The sequence below is a fragment of the Anthonomus grandis genome, chromosome 1 (assembly GCF_022605725.1).
Source record: "Anthonomus grandis grandis chromosome 1, icAntGran1.3, whole genome shotgun sequence".
Classification (NCBI taxonomy): Eukaryota; Metazoa; Arthropoda; class Insecta; order Coleoptera; family Curculionidae; genus Anthonomus; species Anthonomus grandis.
Window position 1 is genome coordinate 26,058,035 of NC_065546.1, and position 19,868 is coordinate 26,077,902.

Consider the following 19,868-nt stretch of genomic DNA (forward strand, 5'->3'; position numbering starts at 1 on the left):
GCACAGACGATGCCCCCACAGAACGAGAGGCTTTTTGACCTATGTAAAACGGTCGGACGAAGGACTGAACAATTTTGGACTTGACCATTTTGTTTTAATTTTAATTTCTTTTTCGGGTTGTTAAAATAATAACCTCAGTTTTATGGGAAGGATAAGAGATGTAAGGTTATGGGAAAAATATCCTAATTAAAAATTATTCTGCCCAGTCTCAGAGACACAAGATATAAAAAATATTAGTGGAAACTAAGCTGCGTAGTGTGAAAAAGGATACGTTTAACCGGTTCTCAGCAGCAGTTTTACCGCCGGGTTCTTATTAAGTTTGTCAAGCTTCGCCATGAGGTCGTCGATCTTTTTGTTTAATACGTTTTCTGGTAAACTTAGCAAATATATAAGGTTGCTTTTCTGGTCTTTCTGGACTGACATCCTGGTGGTCTTTTTGGTAGAGCTTGAGGTGCCTGCCAAAACGTCCATAACAGACTCTTGCAGAGTTTTTGTAGCCCGGGTCGGGAGTTTTTTTTCTGTAGCAGCCAATAGCTTGCCGGATGGTCGCCACCACAATTGCAGAGCTGTGCACTCTTTATAGAGATGCTCACCCTTGAATTTTATGCAACGCGGTTTAGCATTGCAATTACTCATGGCGTATCCATATTCCTGAACACGTACTCTGATGTTAAGGAGTGTATCCACCTTATATCTATATAAAAGGTATATCTTCCTGGTTTATGGTGCACCCTGAATCTAATGAGATCCGTTTTTCTTCTACGGCTGGGGTCAATAGCTTGCCGGATGGTCGCCACCGCAATTGCAGCACTGTGCAGGTGTTATGTATATTATTTTCTTTTTCGATCCGCTATCACTTTATGATTGCTTTTGTAAATGTTATTCTTATACCTATCTTTAGTGGTTTTCGAGAAATTAATTATTTTCTTTATTTTTTGACCAAAACATAAAATTATAAACGTAATTTACGGAAGTATTCTAGATTAGTTTTCACTATAAAAATTTGTTCTACGTTATACAAAGTTGCTCAAAATTAGTGATTTTACTGCTAGATACAAAAATTGTGATATGTGTATTTTTTTTAGATAGTATCACAGTATATTTTAACATATTTTAAAAGAAAAAATTAAAATCCTTTCCTCACAAGGTATCATGTTTGTATATCTAAGTAGTTCGAAATAAGCAGTTTCTGAAATAAAAGCAATTTTCTATAAAAATCAGAATATTTTGACATATTTGCCTTACGCGGCTATGAAAGGTCATGACCAAATAATGCTAAGTTATTGACGTTTGACAGTTACATTAAGTTGATCAATAATAGTAATATACGTGGGTGTTTCTTTAAAATAGCTACCTCAAAATTAAGTCAAATGGAAATAAATAGTTATTTAAATAAGTTTTGATGAATCTATTTATTATTCATGGGCAATGTGATAAAATTGTAGCTAGTATACGCAAAAAGTTTAACGAAATGTGAAAGAGTAGAAGATTTTCTGGAAAATTTAACGTTTGAAGATTATCGCACTTGCTGGTTCCAATTGGATGGGACACTCGCTCATTGCACTGAGAAGGTGACACGTGAGTTATTTGAGAAATTCGATGACCGCTGGTTTAGGCGTTTGGGATCATGAGATAGTCACACTTTATTTTTACTTTTGGGGTAATTTGAAGCAAATGGTATACAAAATACCGGTAAACAGTAAACAGGAACTACGTCAACGACTTATCAATTGCATTGGTCAACAAGATCCTTCTAAAATACAAGCATTGACAAGACATGCTGTACAACGCAGGATTTTGTTTCAGGAAGTGCTTAGAAGTCAATGGCAAACATTTTAAAAATGTATTGTAAATTACTTATATTCTTAGGATAATTCATTAAATCATTCTTAAGCTATGAAACAAATTGTTGTTATAAAGTTATTTTGTTATTGCACAAATTTTATCTTATCCATTTTTTGTAAATTAGGATATATTTCGTTGAACTTTTGGCATGTTCTTGTTACAATTTTGTCACATTGTCCATGAATATGAACAACTATTTTTTTCATTCATTCATTCAGTTCATTTGAATAACTATTTTTTTCCATTTTAATTAATTTATAGGTAGCTATTTTAAAGAAACATACCCACGTATATTACTATTATTAATCAACTTAATGTAGCTGTCAAACGTCCATAGCTTAGCATTATTTGGTCATGTCCTTTTATGGCCGCGTAAGGCAAATATGTCAAAATATTTTAATTTTTACAACCTCCTTTTATTTTAAAAACCGAACTACTTAGATATAGGAGCATGATACCTCGTTAGAAAGGGATTTAAATTTCCTTTTAGAATGTTATAATATACAGGATGTTGGAAAACTTTTGCAAATGCACTTTTCACAATTTTTGTGTCTAGCAGTAAGATCACTAATTTTGACTAACCCTGTATAATGTAGAAGACATCTTTTATAGTGAAGACTAATGCACAATTCTTCCGTAAATTACGCTCATAATTTCAATTTTCTGTGCATTTCAGTGCCGTTATAATAAAAATTTATTTGGAGCTATGTTTTAGTCAAAAAATAAAGAAAGTAATTAATTAAAATAATAATTTTTCGAAAACTACTGAAAACAAGTATGGCAATACCTTATACAAAATTAATCATAAAGCGTTATAAGCGGATCAGAAAATAAAATAATATACAGGGTATTCTTCTTAAATAACAAAGTTGCTACTACTTTTTGTTATAAGCGGCAACGCTGTATTGCTCAAAATATTTTTAATCGTTGACTAAAACCCATGATGCCAAATTTTCAAAAAAATTCTATTTTCCGTTATCCGTAAACGTCTAAAAGATACCAGCAACCATCAATCACCCTGTATGAGGTATATCTTCCTGGATTTTGGTGCACCAGGAGTCTAATGCGATCCGTTTTTCTTCTACGGCTGGGGCCAGTGTTAAACCACCCCATTTTCTTAGGTTCAACGTCCAATGAGTATAATTCCTCTTTGAAGCTCTAAGAATAAGGTTTAATTTTCTATCCTGTTCAAAAAAGGATTAGCAAAATTCCATCTTCCTTTTCTTGAAGAGTCTAGTAAGTTTTTTATCGTCTTGCGGATATGGTTTTTAGATAAAGCGCCAAGCTCAGCGTCTCTTTTTGTACTTTTGATATGTGTATTTTATTATCTGTTTTTAATAAATATTTAGCTGCTCAGTTTCATGTGTCTCTCAAAACACTTTTAAGATGCTTTACTTGCCGCCTTTTCTCTTACCCTCAAGGGATAGGTTATTTAGCGGCATGTACAGGGGGTTTTTAGAATCTACAATGCCCCTGTTATGCTCGCTATTTTTATTGTTGCTTGCAACTAGTGATACTAAAGAGGCAGACTCCCGGCTACATTGATTTCAATATTTTCGGGTTTGGACAGGTGCATTTCCTCGCCTTGTGTAGACTCCGCCTTTTCCGTAGTTCTTTTTTTCAATTTGTTTTGGTTTTTTTTGGGGAGGCCTGCGCCTGCAGCATCTTCAATTGAGCCGTAAGTGATCAAGTCTTTACGGTTTTTTCCGCTTCCTCGAGTCGGATACACAAGTCAGTGATGTTTTGCTTAAAGCTTTTGTTTTCACCGGTTAAATTTTCTATTATTCAATATATTATATCCAGTCTAAAGGTAAAAAGTTTATTTTTCTCCTTTAGTTTGATGAATTTTTTCTCTTGTTTAAGAAGCTTCATGTCCCTGGCATGTATTTCATTCTTGAGTTTACGATTCATCTGTTCAGCTAGTCCAAATTTCTCGTCCTAGAAGAGTGTTCGACCCGCGATGGGATCCTCAACCTCGTCCAGAGGCGGTACAGGACTGGAGAGGGATTTTCGAGGATTGGCAGTTGTTGGGCTTATTTTTAAAGTGCTAGGAGCTGGTTTTTCAGGTTTATGGGAGTGCGATAGCCTCCTGAAGACACCCTGCTCTTTTTGTCTTTTCTTAGTTCTTTTGTCTTCGCTCTTGGTGGACTCATGGGTCAGGTAGCCGTTCAAGCTGTCCATCTCTCGTCTTCTTCGTTCGAGAAGGCGGCGGTGGTTTGGCCCCCCCCTGACAATAGGGGGCGAATTAACGTTTTTGAATTCCGCCGTTGGTGCTTTCGATTCATTAAAGTTTACGTGCGCTTGGGGTCTTGTGTTTACTTCTGTCTGTGCCTCTGCTCAACTCTCATAAACGAGGAATAATGAAATCCGAAAAAAAAACTTCTAGAATGAAATGGCTTTTAAGTCAAAGTATAGTAGAACGTTGTTGCCTATTTCCTTTCTAAGGAATTATATCTTTCTAATTCCATGTGTTTAACTCGTTTCTACTCGTTTAACTACTTAACTTAAAAATTTACTTTACAAAAATTCCATATTATTGCAAACGTATGAGTTTATGCAGGACTATTTGGATTCTATTTCTCTTTTATCGTTTTAACTATCATCATCGTAATAAAGAAGGAATTTATAACAAAACTGCAAGTTGATTTAATGCTAATAGAAAAGATATAGTACTTGTGTACTCTGTTATTTCTTTGAATGATGCCCTTTATGCGTATAACGTGACTTTACTATTACATTGTTAGCGTTCTCCCTAAATTTCGACTACTAGTAACATAATTAATAAAATATTTTGCAAATTATTCATATTCACAAATATTAGCAACTGAGTTATCAACGTTTGCTTGGGGGTGGGTGCTCGGTCATTATTTTTATTGATAATAATATTAATGAGAGAATGGGCTAGGGCTACAAAAGTGTCTTTCCCTCTTTTACATTTAATTTCAAAATAAATTCGTCCAGTTTGAATTTCCATTGAATTCAGTCAAGAATTGGGCGCTTTGATATTAAAAAGGCAAAGTAAGGGGTTGTGATTACTTTCTATTAGGAATTTTTGGCCATAGAGGGTCGACAGTTTTTTTTTAAATCAACAATGGCAAAAAGTTTTTTAAAGTTTTTTATAGAAGAATAATTTCTTTCAGTTGAGTTATTACACGATAGTACATTTTCCAACGCGATCATAGAAACCTAAGTCTTTGATTAATTAGTTTTTAAACTTGAGATTTAATAAAATAGGACACAACATTTAATTATAAGAAGGCTGTGATTTCTTTTTGGCTCTTCGGCATGAAGTAACGTTAAATGTCTTCGATTTTAATAGACTTATTTTGTTGAATTTCAAGTTTACTTCTTTAAGCTGTTTAAAAATTCGAATGTGATCCATATACGCTGCCAGAGACTTGTATCATATTTATGTAGCCTATCATATAATTGTTTAAAAGGTAATGATATGGTAATTATATTTGTTCACATGTATTATGTTAGGTCAATAACTTTTTTAGGCATAAAATAGAAACATAGAATATGAAAATGAAAATTAAGTAATTCTTTACACAACAATTAAGGAATCTATAAAGCTTGTAGTAAGTAATAGTTCCTGGATTTGCCTTATGAATAGTCGGCTTGAAGATCCACTTATAAGAAACAATAATAAAGTAACGGAGAAGCTTCGCTGCGCCAATTAAGTACAAAAGGGATTGAACTTGCTTTTAAAAACTCTTATTATATGCTAAAAGGTTTCACACTGTATTTCTATAGAACAAACTTTACTTTATTAATTGAACGAAGAATTAAAGAAAGAATGAATTAGCAGACCAACAAAGCTTTGACACAATCGTAATGTTACATCTAATTTTTACATATTTCTATTTAGACTATTAAATATTGCAAAAAAATGGCACTTGAATGTATTTCTTAATAAAGACAATCTTCTGATTGGGGATGGACGGTTAAATAAATCTGAATTTGACTACACTCTTAAACATCCTGCAAAACTTTATAAAGGGGCATTTATTAACAAAACTTGTAATTACTTATAAGCATAGCAAATTGCTTCATGCTAGCTTACATTGCCCAAGCTCTATTGGCTAATATTTGAATTTGATTTTAGCTTATTGCTGGCAGAAATAAGTTTGAGTTTTGAGTTTGAGTGAGTTTTTAAAATTTGTATCGTTTGCTTCAAAGTAAGCCCACTGACGACTGACAGTTAATATATTAGTAGAGAAACTTGCGTTAACAGAATAACTCCATCGCAACCTTTCTTAATTTGTGGAGCTGACTATGTTGTCACATTTTTTGTTAAAGCATGACTGCTACTAAGTAAATACCTACACAAAATATAATTATGAGTTTTATGTCTCTGTCTTTTATAAACAAAAGCTTAGAAATCACATGCAACCTTACAAGTGCCTTTCCTTAAAAAAATGTCTGGTTTATTTTGCATAGAGACAAATGTTTATACATTTATTGTGATAATGGTATTAAGTAAAATGCAATTAAGTGATAATAATGTAGTACATAGATATTAAGTAATTGATGATATAAGAATATTTGCAGAAAAAATTATATAAAAAATGCAGTAATTTAGTTTTTTTTTTAGGCAAACTTCTTATTTAGATAGAACCAAAACTATAAATATTATGCAAAATATTAAAGCATATTATATACAGAATATAAACTAAACTTTAATACTTTACATATGTTATCCCGTTACCTTTTACAAAAGCTCCTAAAATATGAATTGCTTGAGGTAGAACTATTTTTATGAAGTAATTTGAGTTGAAGGTGCATAGTACTACGCTAAAATTCAACTCAATCATTCGATTTCTTCATATCAAAATAAATTTGGCAATAAAAGTAAAATTTCAAATTTTTAGTATACATTCATCAATCATAAACAAGAAATAAGTTAAATATAAATCTTAAACATAAATCTTAAAAAAATAGGTTAATATTTTAAACTATTCAAAATAGTATAATTCATAATTAGTTGTATCAATGATACACTACTTTTATTTCAAATCGAACCACCCTAATTCACCCTAATAACATAAAAAAAATGTAATGTATTTTATGAATGTCCTATAAGAATGTGGCATTTTTATAATTTTGACATTGTAACAAGACGTGCCTTTACTGTCGGATAATCCGATTTAAGTTTCTATCAATTTTTTTTACAAAATGAGCTATTTAAGTGAAAAGCACAAGATTGAAATTTTAATGATGATTGGGTAGGGAGATAGAACAAGAACTCAAAATGAAGTTTTGCATATATTCAGACGGAAGGATCCTGATTTACCACCCATATCTCAAAGTACTATAAGCAAGATTAAAAAACAGTTTTGGGAAAATGAACACGTAAGAACAATAACTAGTTCTCGTCGATCTGCGCTTAATGAAGACGCCAAAATTAATGTGTTATTAGCCATTGAAGAAAATCCTGATATTCCCACTAGGCAGGTAGCGCGCGAATTGGAAGTGAGCCAGTCTTCTTCAGTAGTAAGGGTTCTTGAAGCAGAAAAATTTCATCCCTATAAACTTACAACTCTCAAGAAACTCAATGAGATGGATGCAGATAGAAGAATTGCATTTTATGAACAATTTATGGAATTAATGCAGAATAATAATCTTATTATTCTGCATAATTATAGATATAGGAGCATGATACCTCGTTAGAAAGGGATTTAAATTTCCTTTTAGAATGTTATAATATACAGGATGTTGGAAAACTTTTGCAAATGCACTTTTCACAATTTTTGTGTCTAGCAGTAAGATCACTAATTTTGACTAACCCTGTATAATGTAGAAGACATCTTTTATAGTGAAGACTAATGCACAATTCTTCCGTAAATTACGCTCATAATTTCAATTTTCTGTGCATTTCAGTGCCGTTATAATAAAAATTTATTTGGAGCTATGTTTTAGTCAAAAAATAAAGAAAGTAATTAATTAAAATAATAATTTTTCGAAAACTACTGAAAACAAGTATGGCAATACCTTATACAAAATTAATCATAAAGCGTTATAAGCGGATCAGAAAATAAAATAATATACAGGGTATTCTTCTTAAATAACAAAGTTGCTACTACTTTTTGTTATAAGCGGCAACGCTGTATTGCTCAAAATATTTTTAATCGTTGACTAAAACCCATGATGCCAAATTTTCAAAAAAATTCTATTTTCCGTTATCCGTAAACGTCTAAAAGATACCAGCAACCATCAATCACCCTGTATGAGGTATATCTTCCTGGATTTTGGTGCACCAGGAGTCTAATGCGATCCGTTTTTCTTCTACGGCTGGGGCCAGTGTTAAACCACCCCATTTTCTTAGGTTCAACGTCCAATGAGTATAATTCCTCTTTGAAGCTCTAAGAATAAGGTTTAATTTTCTATCCTGTTCAAAAAAGGATTAGCAAAATTCCATCTTCCTTTTCTTGAAGAGTCTAGTAAGTTTTTTATCGTCTTGCGGATATGGTTTTTAGATAAAGCGCCAAGCTCAGCGTTTCTTTTTGTACTTTTGATATGTGTATTTTATTATCTGTTTTTAATAAATATTTAGCTGCTCAGTTTCATGTGTCTCTCAAAACACTTTTAAGATGCTTTACTTGCCGCCTTTTCTCTTACCCTCAAGGGATAGGTTATTTAGCGGCATGTACAGGGGGTTTTTAGAATCTACAATGCCCCTGTTATGCTCGCTATTTTTATTGTTGCTTGCAACTAGTGATACTAAAGAGGCAGACTCCCGGCTACATTGATTTCAATATTTTCGGGTTTGGACAGGTGCATTTCCTCGCCTTGTGTAGACTCCGCCTTTTCCGTAGTTCTTTTTTTCAATTTGTTTTGGTTTTTTTTGGGGAGGCCTGCGCCTGCAGCATCTTCAATTGAGCCGTAAGTGATCAAGTCTTTACGGTTTTTTCCGCTTCCTCGAGTCGGATACACAAGTCAGTGATGTTTTGCTTAAAGCTTTTGTTTTCACCGGTTAAATTTTCTATTATTCAATATATTATATCCAGTCTAAAGGTAAAAAGTTTATTTTTCTCCTTTAGTTTGATGAATTTTTTCTCTTGTTTAAGAAGCTTCATGTCCCTGGCATGTATTTCATTCTTGAGTTTACGATTCATCTGTTCAGCTAGTCCAAATTTCTCGTCCTAGAAGAGTGTTCGACCCGCGATGGGATCCTCAACCTCGTCCAGAGGCGGTACAGGACTGGAGAGGGATTTTCGAGGATTGGCAGTTGTTGGGCTTATTTTTAAAGTGCTAGGAGCTGGTTTTTCAGGTTTATGGGAGTGCGATAGCCTCCTGAAGACACCCTGCTCTTTTTGTCTTTTCTTAGTTCTTTTGTCTTCGCTCTTGGTGGACTCATGGGTCAGGTAGCCGTTCAAGCTGTCCATCTCTCGTCTTCTTCGTTCGAGAAGGCGGCGGTGGTTTGGCCCCCCCCTGACAATAGGGGGCGAATTAACGTTTTTGAATTCCGCCGTTGGTGCTTTCGATTCATTAAAGTTTACGTGCGCTTGGGGTCTTGTGTTTACTTCTGTCTGTGCCTCTGCTCAACTCTCATAAACGAGGAATAATGAAATCCGAAAAAAAAACTTCTAGAATGAAATGGCTTTTAAGTCAAAGTATAGTAGAACGTTGTTGCCTATTTCCTTTCTAAGGAATTATATCTTTCTAATTCCATGTGTTTAACTCGTTTCTACTCGTTTAACTACTTAACTTAAAAATTTACTTTACAAAAATTCCATATTATTGCAAACGTATGAGTTTATGCAGGACTATTTGGATTCTATTTCTCTTTTATCGTTTTAACTATCATCATCGTAATAAAGAAGGAATTTATAACAAAACTGCAAGTTGATTTAATGCTAATAGAAAAGATATAGTACTTGTGTACTCTGTTATTTCTTTGAATGATGCCCTTTATGCGTATAACGTGACTTTACTATTACATTGTTAGCGTTCTCCCTAAATTTCGACTACTAGTAACATAATTAATAAAATATTTTGCAAATTATTCATATTCACAAATATTAGCAACTGAGTTATCAACGTTTGCTTGGGGGTGGGTGCTCGGTCATTATTTTTATTGATAATAATATTAATGAGAGAATGGGCTAGGGCTACAAAAGTGTCTTTCCCTCTTTTACATTTAATTTCAAAATAAATTCGTCCAGTTTGAATTTCCATTGAATTCAGTCAAGAATTGGGCGCTTTGATATTAAAAAGGCAAAGTAAGGGGTTGTGATTACTTTCTATTAGGAATTTTTGGCCATAGAGGGTCGACAGTTTTTTTTTAAATCAACAATGGCAAAAAGTTTTTTAAAGTTTTTTATAGAAGAATAATTTCTTTCAGTTGAGTTATTACACGATAGTACATTTTCCAACGCGATCATAGAAACCTAAGTCTTTGATTAATTAGTTTTTAAACTTGAGATTTAATAAAATAGGACACAACATTTAATTATAAGAAGGCTGTGATTTCTTTTTGGCTCTTCGGCATGAAGTAACGTTAAATGTCTTCGATTTTAATAGACTTATTTTGTTGAATTTCAAGTTTACTTCTTTAAGCTGTTTAAAAATTCGAATGTGATCCATATACGCTGCCAGAGACTTGTATCATATTTATGTAGCCTATCATATAATTGTTTAAAAGGTAATGATATGGTAATTATATTTGTTCACATGTATTATGTTAGGTCAATAACTTTTTTAGGCATAAAATAGAAACATAGAATATGAAAATGAAAATTAAGTAATTCTTTACACAACAATTAAGGAATCTATAAAGCTTGTAGTAAGTAATAGTTCCTGGATTTGCCTTATGAATAGTCGGCTTGAAGATCCACTTATAAGAAACAATAATAAAGTAACGGAGAAGCTTCGCTGCGCCAATTAAGTACAAAAGGGATTGAACTTGCTTTTAAAAACTCTTATTATATGCTAAAAGGTTTCACACTGTATTTCTATAGAACAAACTTTACTTTATTAATTGAACGAAGAATTAAAGAAAGAATGAATTAGCAGACCAACAAAGCTTTGACACAATCGTAATGTTACATCTAATTTTTACATATTTCTATTTAGACTATTAAATATTGCAAAAAAATGGCACTTGAATGTATTTCTTAATAAAGACAATCTTCTGATTGGGGATGGACGGTTAAATAAATCTGAATTTGACTACACTCTTAAACATCCTGCAAAACTTTATAAAGGGGCATTTATTAACAAAACTTGTAATTACTTATAAGCATAGCAAATTGCTTCATGCTAGCTTACATTGCCCAAGCTCTATTGGCTAATATTTGAATTTGATTTTAGCTTATTGCTGGCAGAAATAAGTTTGAGTTTTGAGTTTGAGTGAGTTTTTAAAATTTGTATCGTTTGCTTCAAAGTAAGCCCACTGACGACTGACAGTTAATATATTAGTAGAGAAACTTGCGTTAACAGAATAACTCCATCGCAACCTTTCTTAATTTGTGGAGCTGACTATGTTGTCACATTTTTTGTTAAAGCATGACTGCTACTAAGTAAATACCTACACAAAATATAATTATGAGTTTTATGTCTCTGTCTTTTATAAACAAAAGCTTAGAAATCACATGCAACCTTACAAGTGCCTTTCCTTAAAAAAATGTCTGGTTTATTTTGCATAGAGACAAATGTTTATACATTTATTGTGATAATGGTATTAAGTAAAATGCAATTAAGTGATAATAATGTAGTACATAGATATTAAGTAATTGATGATATAAGAATATTTGCAGAAAAAATTATATAAAAAATGCAGTAATTTAGTTTTTTTTTAGGCAAACTTCTTATTTAGATAGAACCAAAACTATAAATATTATGCAAAATATTAAAGCATATTATATACAGAATATAAACTAAACTTTAATACTTTACATATGTTATCCCGTTACCTTTTACAAAAGCTCCTAAAATATGAATTGCTTGAGGTAGAACTATTTTTATGAAGTAATTTGAGTTGAAGGTGCATAGTACTACGCTAAAATTCAACTCAATCATTCGATTTCTTCATATCAAAATAAATTTGGCAATAAAAGTAAAATTTCAAATTTTTAGTATACATTCATCAATCATAAACAAGAAATAAGTTAAATATAAATCTTAAACATAAATCTTAAAAAAATAGGTTAATATTTTAAACTATTCAAAATAGTATAATTCATAATTAGTTGTATCAATGATACACTACTTTTATTTCAAATCGAACCACCCTAATTCACCCTAATAACATAAAAAAAATGTAATGTATTTTATGAATGTCCTATAAGAATGTGGCATTTTTATAATTTTGACATTGTAACAAGACGTGCCTTTACTGTCGGATAATCCGATTTAAGTTTCTATCAATTTTTTTTACAAAATGAGCTATTTAAGTGAAAAGCACAAGATTGAAATTTTAATGATGATTGGGTAGGGAGATAGAACAAGAACTCAAAATGAAGTTTTGCATATATTCAGACGGAAGGATCCTGATTTACCACCCATATCTCAAAGTACTATAAGCAAGATTAAAAAACAGTTTTGGGAAAATGAACACGTAAGAACAATAACTAGTTCTCGTCGATCTGCGCTTAATGAAGACGCCAAAATTAATGTGTTATTAGCCATTGAAGAAAATCCTGATATTCCCACTAGGCAGGTAGCGCGCGAATTGGAAGTGAGCCAGTCTTCTTCAGTAGTAAGGGTTCTTGAAGCAGAAAAATTTCATCCCTATAAACTTACAACTCTCAAGAAACTCAATGAGATGGATGCAGATAGAAGAATTGCATTTTATGAACAATTTATGGAATTAATGCAGAATAATAATCTTATTACAGAAAACATTCTCTTTTCCGATGAGTCGACATTTATGCTTGAACGGCGACGTAAATCATCAAAATTGCCGTTATTAGGCACAAGAAAGTCCATGTTGGTTGAGGCAAGGCTATACCCAACACCCAGAAAAAGTAAATGATTGGGCATAAATTTTAGGTCAGCAAGTTATAGGCCCAATTTTCTTCGAAGAAGATTTAAATGGGCACTTACAATTTTTACAAGAAGAACTAATTCCAAATCTAGCTGTTCTATTCCCTGATTTAATAGAAGCTGATATGCCGAATAGAAACATCTGGTTTCAGCAAGATGGTGCGCCTCCCCATTTTGCAAGACCTGTTCAAAACTATCTGTATACTATTTTTCTAGGCAGATGGATTGGCAGGAGAGGAGCTTTTGAATTGCCACCAAGATCGCCCGACTTGACTCTGCTGGATTTTTTCCTATAGGGATATTTCAAACATTTCTCCAAAATGCATAAGGACCGTTCAAAATGGTTTTTACATTTGAAATTTGCATTTTGAACACTTATAAGAGAAAAAGATTTAGAACAACCCTCTTTAAATTTATGAAATACGTTTTCTTTATCGCCCTGTATCTTAAAAACAATCAATTAAAAGTATGGCATGTGATATATCAAAATGTTTGGAATTTTGTGCGGAATCCAAAAATATAATAATTTATAGGGTGCCCCCATTTAAAATAAGAAAGTTGGTATTAAACCCGCCTACATGGCACACCCTGTATAAAAAAAATTACTTTGAAAAAAGCGCAACCAACAATAGCAACTGACATTTCCGAGCGTTTTTCCGAACACCATTTATTTATTATCGAATTTATTCCAGGTTACAGACTCGCACTGTATACAGGGGTACGTTTAATTTTATATTTGACAGGGTTCTGTCAATCACCTCCTTACCTCCAGCTAACCCTACTTTGTCAAATGAGAGCTCCATCGCCTGACACATCATCGTATTCTGCCTTATCGAACAGACCCTGCATTAAGATATTGTCTTAAAAAGGAATGAAAACAGCATGCAGATATATTCACTTGTAATCGTATTGTCTTTAAAAGTCCTGAAGAGAGGGAAGCAGCTAGCTTAATACAGGATCAGTGGCCTTATTTATGAACTGAAGCCTCGAGAAATTTCAAAACCAGAATGGAAATATATTTTTGACAAATCTCCAGAACTAAAAGCTTATTGGTCTCAATGGAATTCGTTGATTATACAAGATGAATTGTTAAAAAGAGTCTGGGAAAGAGTAGATAGAAAAGAAAAGAATTCGGAAAACGGATTCCAGAAGTTCTTGAAGCTGTCCATGAGAATCTCCACGTGGTCACCAGAATCAACGACGTGGTGTACCGTATCCAGCGACATCCGACAATGAAAATGAAAATTGTAAACATCATACGGTTAGCGCACTATCATGACTCATGATAGGTGGTCCCATGTTTGACCCGGAGGTTAATTGATCGGCACGATCAAACTTGAGAGGGGTGCAGTATTATAAAAATGTAAATACCTTAATTATTCTCCTAGTTTTTGTACTGTTTGATTCATATTTTGTAGTTAAAGTTGATTCGTAGTGTTTCTTTAGGGTTCTACTTACGTTTAGTTTAACATTTTCACGTATAGCTTCTAGTTTTTAAGTAGTTCATTTTTGCCCCAATTTAGGTTATACTATTGTAAATCTCTGTATTTTCTAGAATTTGTATACTTGGTGGCTTGGACTGTCAGTATTCTCCTGAAATCATTGGTCCCTTTCGGCAAAAACAATGAAAAAAATTCTAAATATTTTTATACAGAATTTTTTTCCATGAGTCTTTTAAAAGTACGCGTTTCCTGACATTTTATTTAATTTTAATTGTTTAGTCAGTTTTTACCCGATTGTTTTGGAAACAATCAAACAACAGTCAATGCGAGTTAGGTTAGAGTTTTTGACGTTGTCAATAAAAGAGTGTTCCTGAATTTCATTGCAATACTGTCCTTTTGCTTTCCCAGGATAGATTTGGATAACATGAGGAAAGGTTCGGAAAACATCTCGGCAAGAGGCGACGGCAATATTTAACAAAAGTGTGAATACTGGCGCGACGTTTAAATCAAAATCAATATTAGAAAATAAATATAGTGTAAATAGGTGTTTCTGGTAGCCTTAAGTCATTGTGTTTAGTTTGTACGTATGTAAGAAATCAGTTGACTATTTTCTTTTGTGTATTAAGTGCTTTATTTCATACCTCGTAGAACAGAAAAAACATTACACTATATTTATATTCTGACTCAAACACCCTCTCAGTTTTTTACAACTTTAGCCAATTCATCAAATGTGTTCAAATTCAATGTATGAAAGTGCGCATTATTAAAGCATAAGCAAGTGTCAGCTGGTGGGGTGTTGTATTTTGCATCATTTCGCCACTCCGCAGCGCTACGATAGCTATCAGAATAGCGTTAGGTAACTGTGTTTAGGTAACTGTGCTAGGTAACTGCGTTTAGGTAACTGTTTTTTTTTTTGTTTAAATATAATTTAAATATGAATCCTATCCGAAATAAATTAACAATTATAAACTTTTAATATAGTAGATTTTAATATTTTACAAATGAAAAAAATTATATATATTTTTCAGCGGCATAATTAGTGGATTAGCTGACATTTTAATAAAAAACATATTTTACTGGAGTCAAATATACATAAGTTATAGCTTTAAACAGATACTGTATATAAGAAAAGACTGAATGGCCATAAATGAATACATTAAAATACATGGAAATACAGGAATTTATTGCAAACTAAATATTTGACCAAAATAATATCAGTAACATTTAAGTTTTACTATTGTGATTATAGTGTTATTTGTTAAATTATGCCCGGAGCACGTCTTTCTGCTGAAGATCGAATGTGGATTGTTACACTACATAAACAGGGTTGGAGTAAGTGATGTATTGCTGGAGAGGTAGGATTTATACAACGTACAGTATCGAGAGTGATTTCGCGATATATTGAGTATGGTCATGTTCATAAACCATGCTCAGGAAAGGATGTAGGAGGGCGCTATTTATTACAATATACCCATATGAAGCCCTTCCAAACAGTCATTAGATATACAGGGTGTTCCGTTGATCATGTTACAAACTTCTAGGGCAGATAGAAAACGTCAAAAGAAAAACAAAACTTCATATAAACATGGATCTGGAAAAGCTTCCTCAGGGAGCTAGAGCTCTTTGAAAATAACCTTTAAAAACTAGTTTTTTTTTAAATAGCTCCGGAACTAGTTTAGCTACCGCAACCAATTTTGGGAGGTAAATTATTGTTAGTACGTTTATTCTTTTGAACCTACTAAATAAAAAAAAATATTTACCAGGGGCTTCAGAATCAGGAGGGTATTTGGTAAATTTAGGTCCATTTCTTTAAGACTTTAATTTCCTGTCCGTTTTCCTGCCCGTTTGGGCATCAGATTATGATGTTCCTATGCTTTTTACATAAAAAAGGTGCTCTTAATAAAAGTCGGTAAATGGTAAATATCACCGTTTTTGTGAAAATTGACGAAAAGCAAGTTATGAGATACAAAAATGTATTACCTATTATTATAAATAAACAATTAAAAAAAAAATTGGCGTAAATAAAAAATAAATGTTTAAAAAAAGTTAAGGTAGCCACTTTATTAAATTGGTACTCAAATTAATTAACTGTCAATTTAATTACTTTGAGGCATAAAATGTTTAAATGATTTTAAGTGTAATAAAAAACCAACAAATTAACAATTTTAGATACGTAAACAAATTTTATTAAAGATTGGTATTACAAAAATAAACTTAAAATATTAATTGCTCAAAATGCCGGCCGCCACGATCGATACATTTATTATATCTATGCACCAATATTAAGGTTGCCGTGGTTAAAAATATCAGGCGTGGTTTGGATTACTTGAGCAGCTGCGGAAATTCTGGCTACCAGGTCTTCTTCTGACTCGACTGGAGTTTCATATACGAGACTTTTCATATGCCCCCAAAGAAAAAAATCTAAGGGTGTCAAATCTGATGAGCGCGCTGGCCAGGTGACAGGGCCTCCGCGGCCAATCCAGCGCCTTCCAAAATTTTCATTTATAAACTCGCGGACAATAAGTGAAAAATGAGCTGGCGCTCCATCGTGTTGTAGCCATAAGTTCCGTCGTATATTTAGGGGCAGATCATCTTATAGTTCTGGCAGTACATTTCTTAAAAAATTTAAATAAATATTTCCCGTTAAACGAGGAGGCAACATAATTGGACCAATTAAGCGTTCTCCAACAATGCTGGCCCACATATTGACTGAAAACTTATGTTGATAGCTCCTAAAATGAATACCATAAGGATTTTCCTCACTCCACACATGATTATTCTTAGAATTAAAAATGCCTTCTTTTGTAAATAAAGCCTCGTCAGTAAAAAGGACATATTTTGGAAATTGAGGTTCTTCTGTACACCGGTCAAGAAACCACTGGCAAAAATTCACGCGGGGCATAAAATCATTGGGTCCTAATGATTGCACCGTTTGCAGGTGGTAGGGCCCAAGAAGCTATTCCTTAACAACGTTCCATACCCTAACATGATTTACATGCATCGCATCAGCTACTGCTCGAGTACTTACTGATGGGTTATCTTCAAATCGCTAAAGCACTTCTTTCTCAAAATCTGGGATTCGGATGTTCCTTTGCGCGCCATTATCTTGGCGTTTTATTTTAACGGAGCCAGTCCTCCTGAGCCGTTGATTGACCCTTTGAAAAAGTGTGTGAGCTGGGATTCGCCTTTCGGGAAACCGCTCTTCATATAGTCGAGAAGCAGCTCTACCATTACATCGAACTTCCCCATAAATTAAAAGCATATCGGCGTATTCAGCAAAAGTGTAATCTTCCATTACTTAACCGTAATAAAAAGGGAATTAATATCATGTAAAAAATACTGACAGTGACAAATTTAAAAAATACTGACAGTGGCAATGAATTAGCATTATTATTATTATTAAAATAATTAAATCAGGTGCTGTATCTTAGTTTGGTTTTAGTCAATTTCCACAAAAACGGTGTATTTACCGACTTTTACTAAGAGCACCTCATTTATGTAAAAAGCATAGGAACATCAAAATCTAATGCCCAAACGGGCAGAAATTAAAGTCTTAAAGATATGGGCCTAAATTTACCAAATACCCCCCTGAGTCTGAAGCCCCTGGTAAATATTTTTTTTATTTAGTTAATCTCCAGGTTGAAAAGAATAAACGTACTAACAATAATTTACCTCCCAAAATTGGTTGCGGTAGCTAAAGTAGTTCCGGAGCTATTAAAAAAAACTAGTTTTTAAAAGTTATTTTCAAAGAGCTCTAGCTCCCTGCGGAAGCTTTCCGGACCCATGTTTATATGAACTTTTGTTTTTCTTTTAACATTTTCTATCTGCCCTAGAAGTTTGTAACATGATCAATGGAGCACCCTGTATAAGGCACTTTCAGACAAATTATAGGATCCCCTTATCAAGTCGAACAGTGCGTCGGGGTCTTCGGAATGGTCGTTTAAGGTGCAGGCGTCCCTTGCAGGTATCAAGGTTAATTGCTTAGCGTAGGGCCAGGTACATGAAGTGGGTGAGGGCGCATATACAATTGGACCAATACCAGTGGCACAATACAATGTTTTCCGATGAAAGTCGTTTTGGCTTCATCAGTGGTGATTAATCAAATTTTTTCCTTAACATTAACCCAAGTAATCGTCAAAGTGTTATAGTATACGGAGGACTTCTGTATGGCACTCATACTGGGTTAATTTATTTGGAAAATGTTATTAGAGGAATAGTTTGGCTATCTAGAGGTAAAACTATAGGTGATAATTTTCTGTTTATAGATGATAATGCCTCTCCACATAAAAACCATGGCTGTCCAAAATGCGCTGCAGAAGGAAGGAACAAATTGAATGGATTGGCTACCAAATTTTCCAGACATGAATTCAATTAATCTCTGGAGCTACACTTACACTACAACCAGAAGGTTAAACAAATGAAATATGACCAACATTAAACTTCGACTTTAGAGGAGGGGGAAAATATCCCCCAAGAAGTGTTCAACAACCTCATTAACAGTATAAATCGTAGAGTCAAACAATGTATGAGTGCAAGAGGGAGTAAAACTCGCTACTAAAATAACAAAAAATGTATTTTGCCAACTTGTGTATAATTTTGTGTTATGACACTTATTATTTTTGATGGCATTTAATACTTTTTTTTTAAAATAATGTTTTTTTTTTAATATAGATAGCAACCGAAAATTATTGACCTAAAAAATTCAAAAAATACTCAGCTCTTTAGAAATTATTAGCTAATGCACCTGTTAAGCCGCTGAATGTTTATATAAAGAAATAACATTATACCTATTTATTTTGTTTAAAAATATTTAATTCGATTTTCATAACAATACATTTACTGTTATAGGAATCATTTTTTCTTTAAAATTTTTAATAGGAATATCTTATTTATCAGTATAAACCCACCATTGCAGTTATTAATTATAAAATAATCAAAATGGTTTATTTTTTATTTTCAGAAGTAAAGTAGCAGCTGCTCTGCTTAATAAACATTTGCAAATTAATGGAATATCAGCTAGTATATTGGCTCACAATACTCGTACATCTATTGAAGGTAACCTTAAAAGCCAAAAGAGCTACGAGGTGATACCTACTGAGTCAGGCTCCAGCAATAAAATGCGTAGAGAAAGAAAGGCTGCTAGAACATTGGGGATCATAGTATCAGCTTTTTTAACTTGCTGGCTACCATTTTTTCTTTGGTAAGAAATCAAATTTATTTTTCTATTTAGCAAAAGAACCATTTTCACATCCATTTTTTGAATACTACCACAAATTAGGGTGTTATACAGCTTAAGTTATAGCTATTTAGTTGAAGCTATTTAATAAAATAAATGGGACGCGATATTTCGCGCACCTTAATAGCAATTATAATTTATGATTCACTGTGTTTAAGATTTTGTTACATTCTCTTCTTATTAAAGTTCTTTCTATGGAAAGTTTTACATTCGTCAAGTATATAGATAACTGAACTTAGTAAAACTTAATAAGACCTATTTAAACAAGTAGCTAGTAATTTTCAAACTAGCTACTTAAATTTTTCCCTCAGAATGTAGATCTGTATAATTGACATACAACTATTTTCAAAAATAGA

At 32.9% G+C, this 19,868-nt stretch overlaps 1 protein-coding gene and 1 long non-coding RNA gene across 3 annotated transcripts in view; one reads left to right on the forward strand and one right to left on the reverse strand.

Moving 5' to 3' along the window:
- LOC126743612 (octopamine receptor beta-1R-like) overlaps positions 1–19,868 on the forward strand; it is a 156,275-nt gene that overhangs the window by 98,369 nt on the left and 38,038 nt on the right. For both annotated transcript variants that reach the window (XM_050450792.1, XM_050450801.1), the window contains exon 3: positions 19,237–19,476. In XM_050450792.1, the coding sequence (XP_050306749.1) occupies positions 19,237–19,476 (240 nt within the window). The remainder of the gene's footprint in view (positions 1–19,236; positions 19,477–19,868) is intronic.
- Positions 1–19,868, reverse strand: part of LOC126743696 (uncharacterized) — a 66,197-nt gene that overhangs the window by 39,845 nt on the left and 6,484 nt on the right. The window lies entirely within an intron of this gene.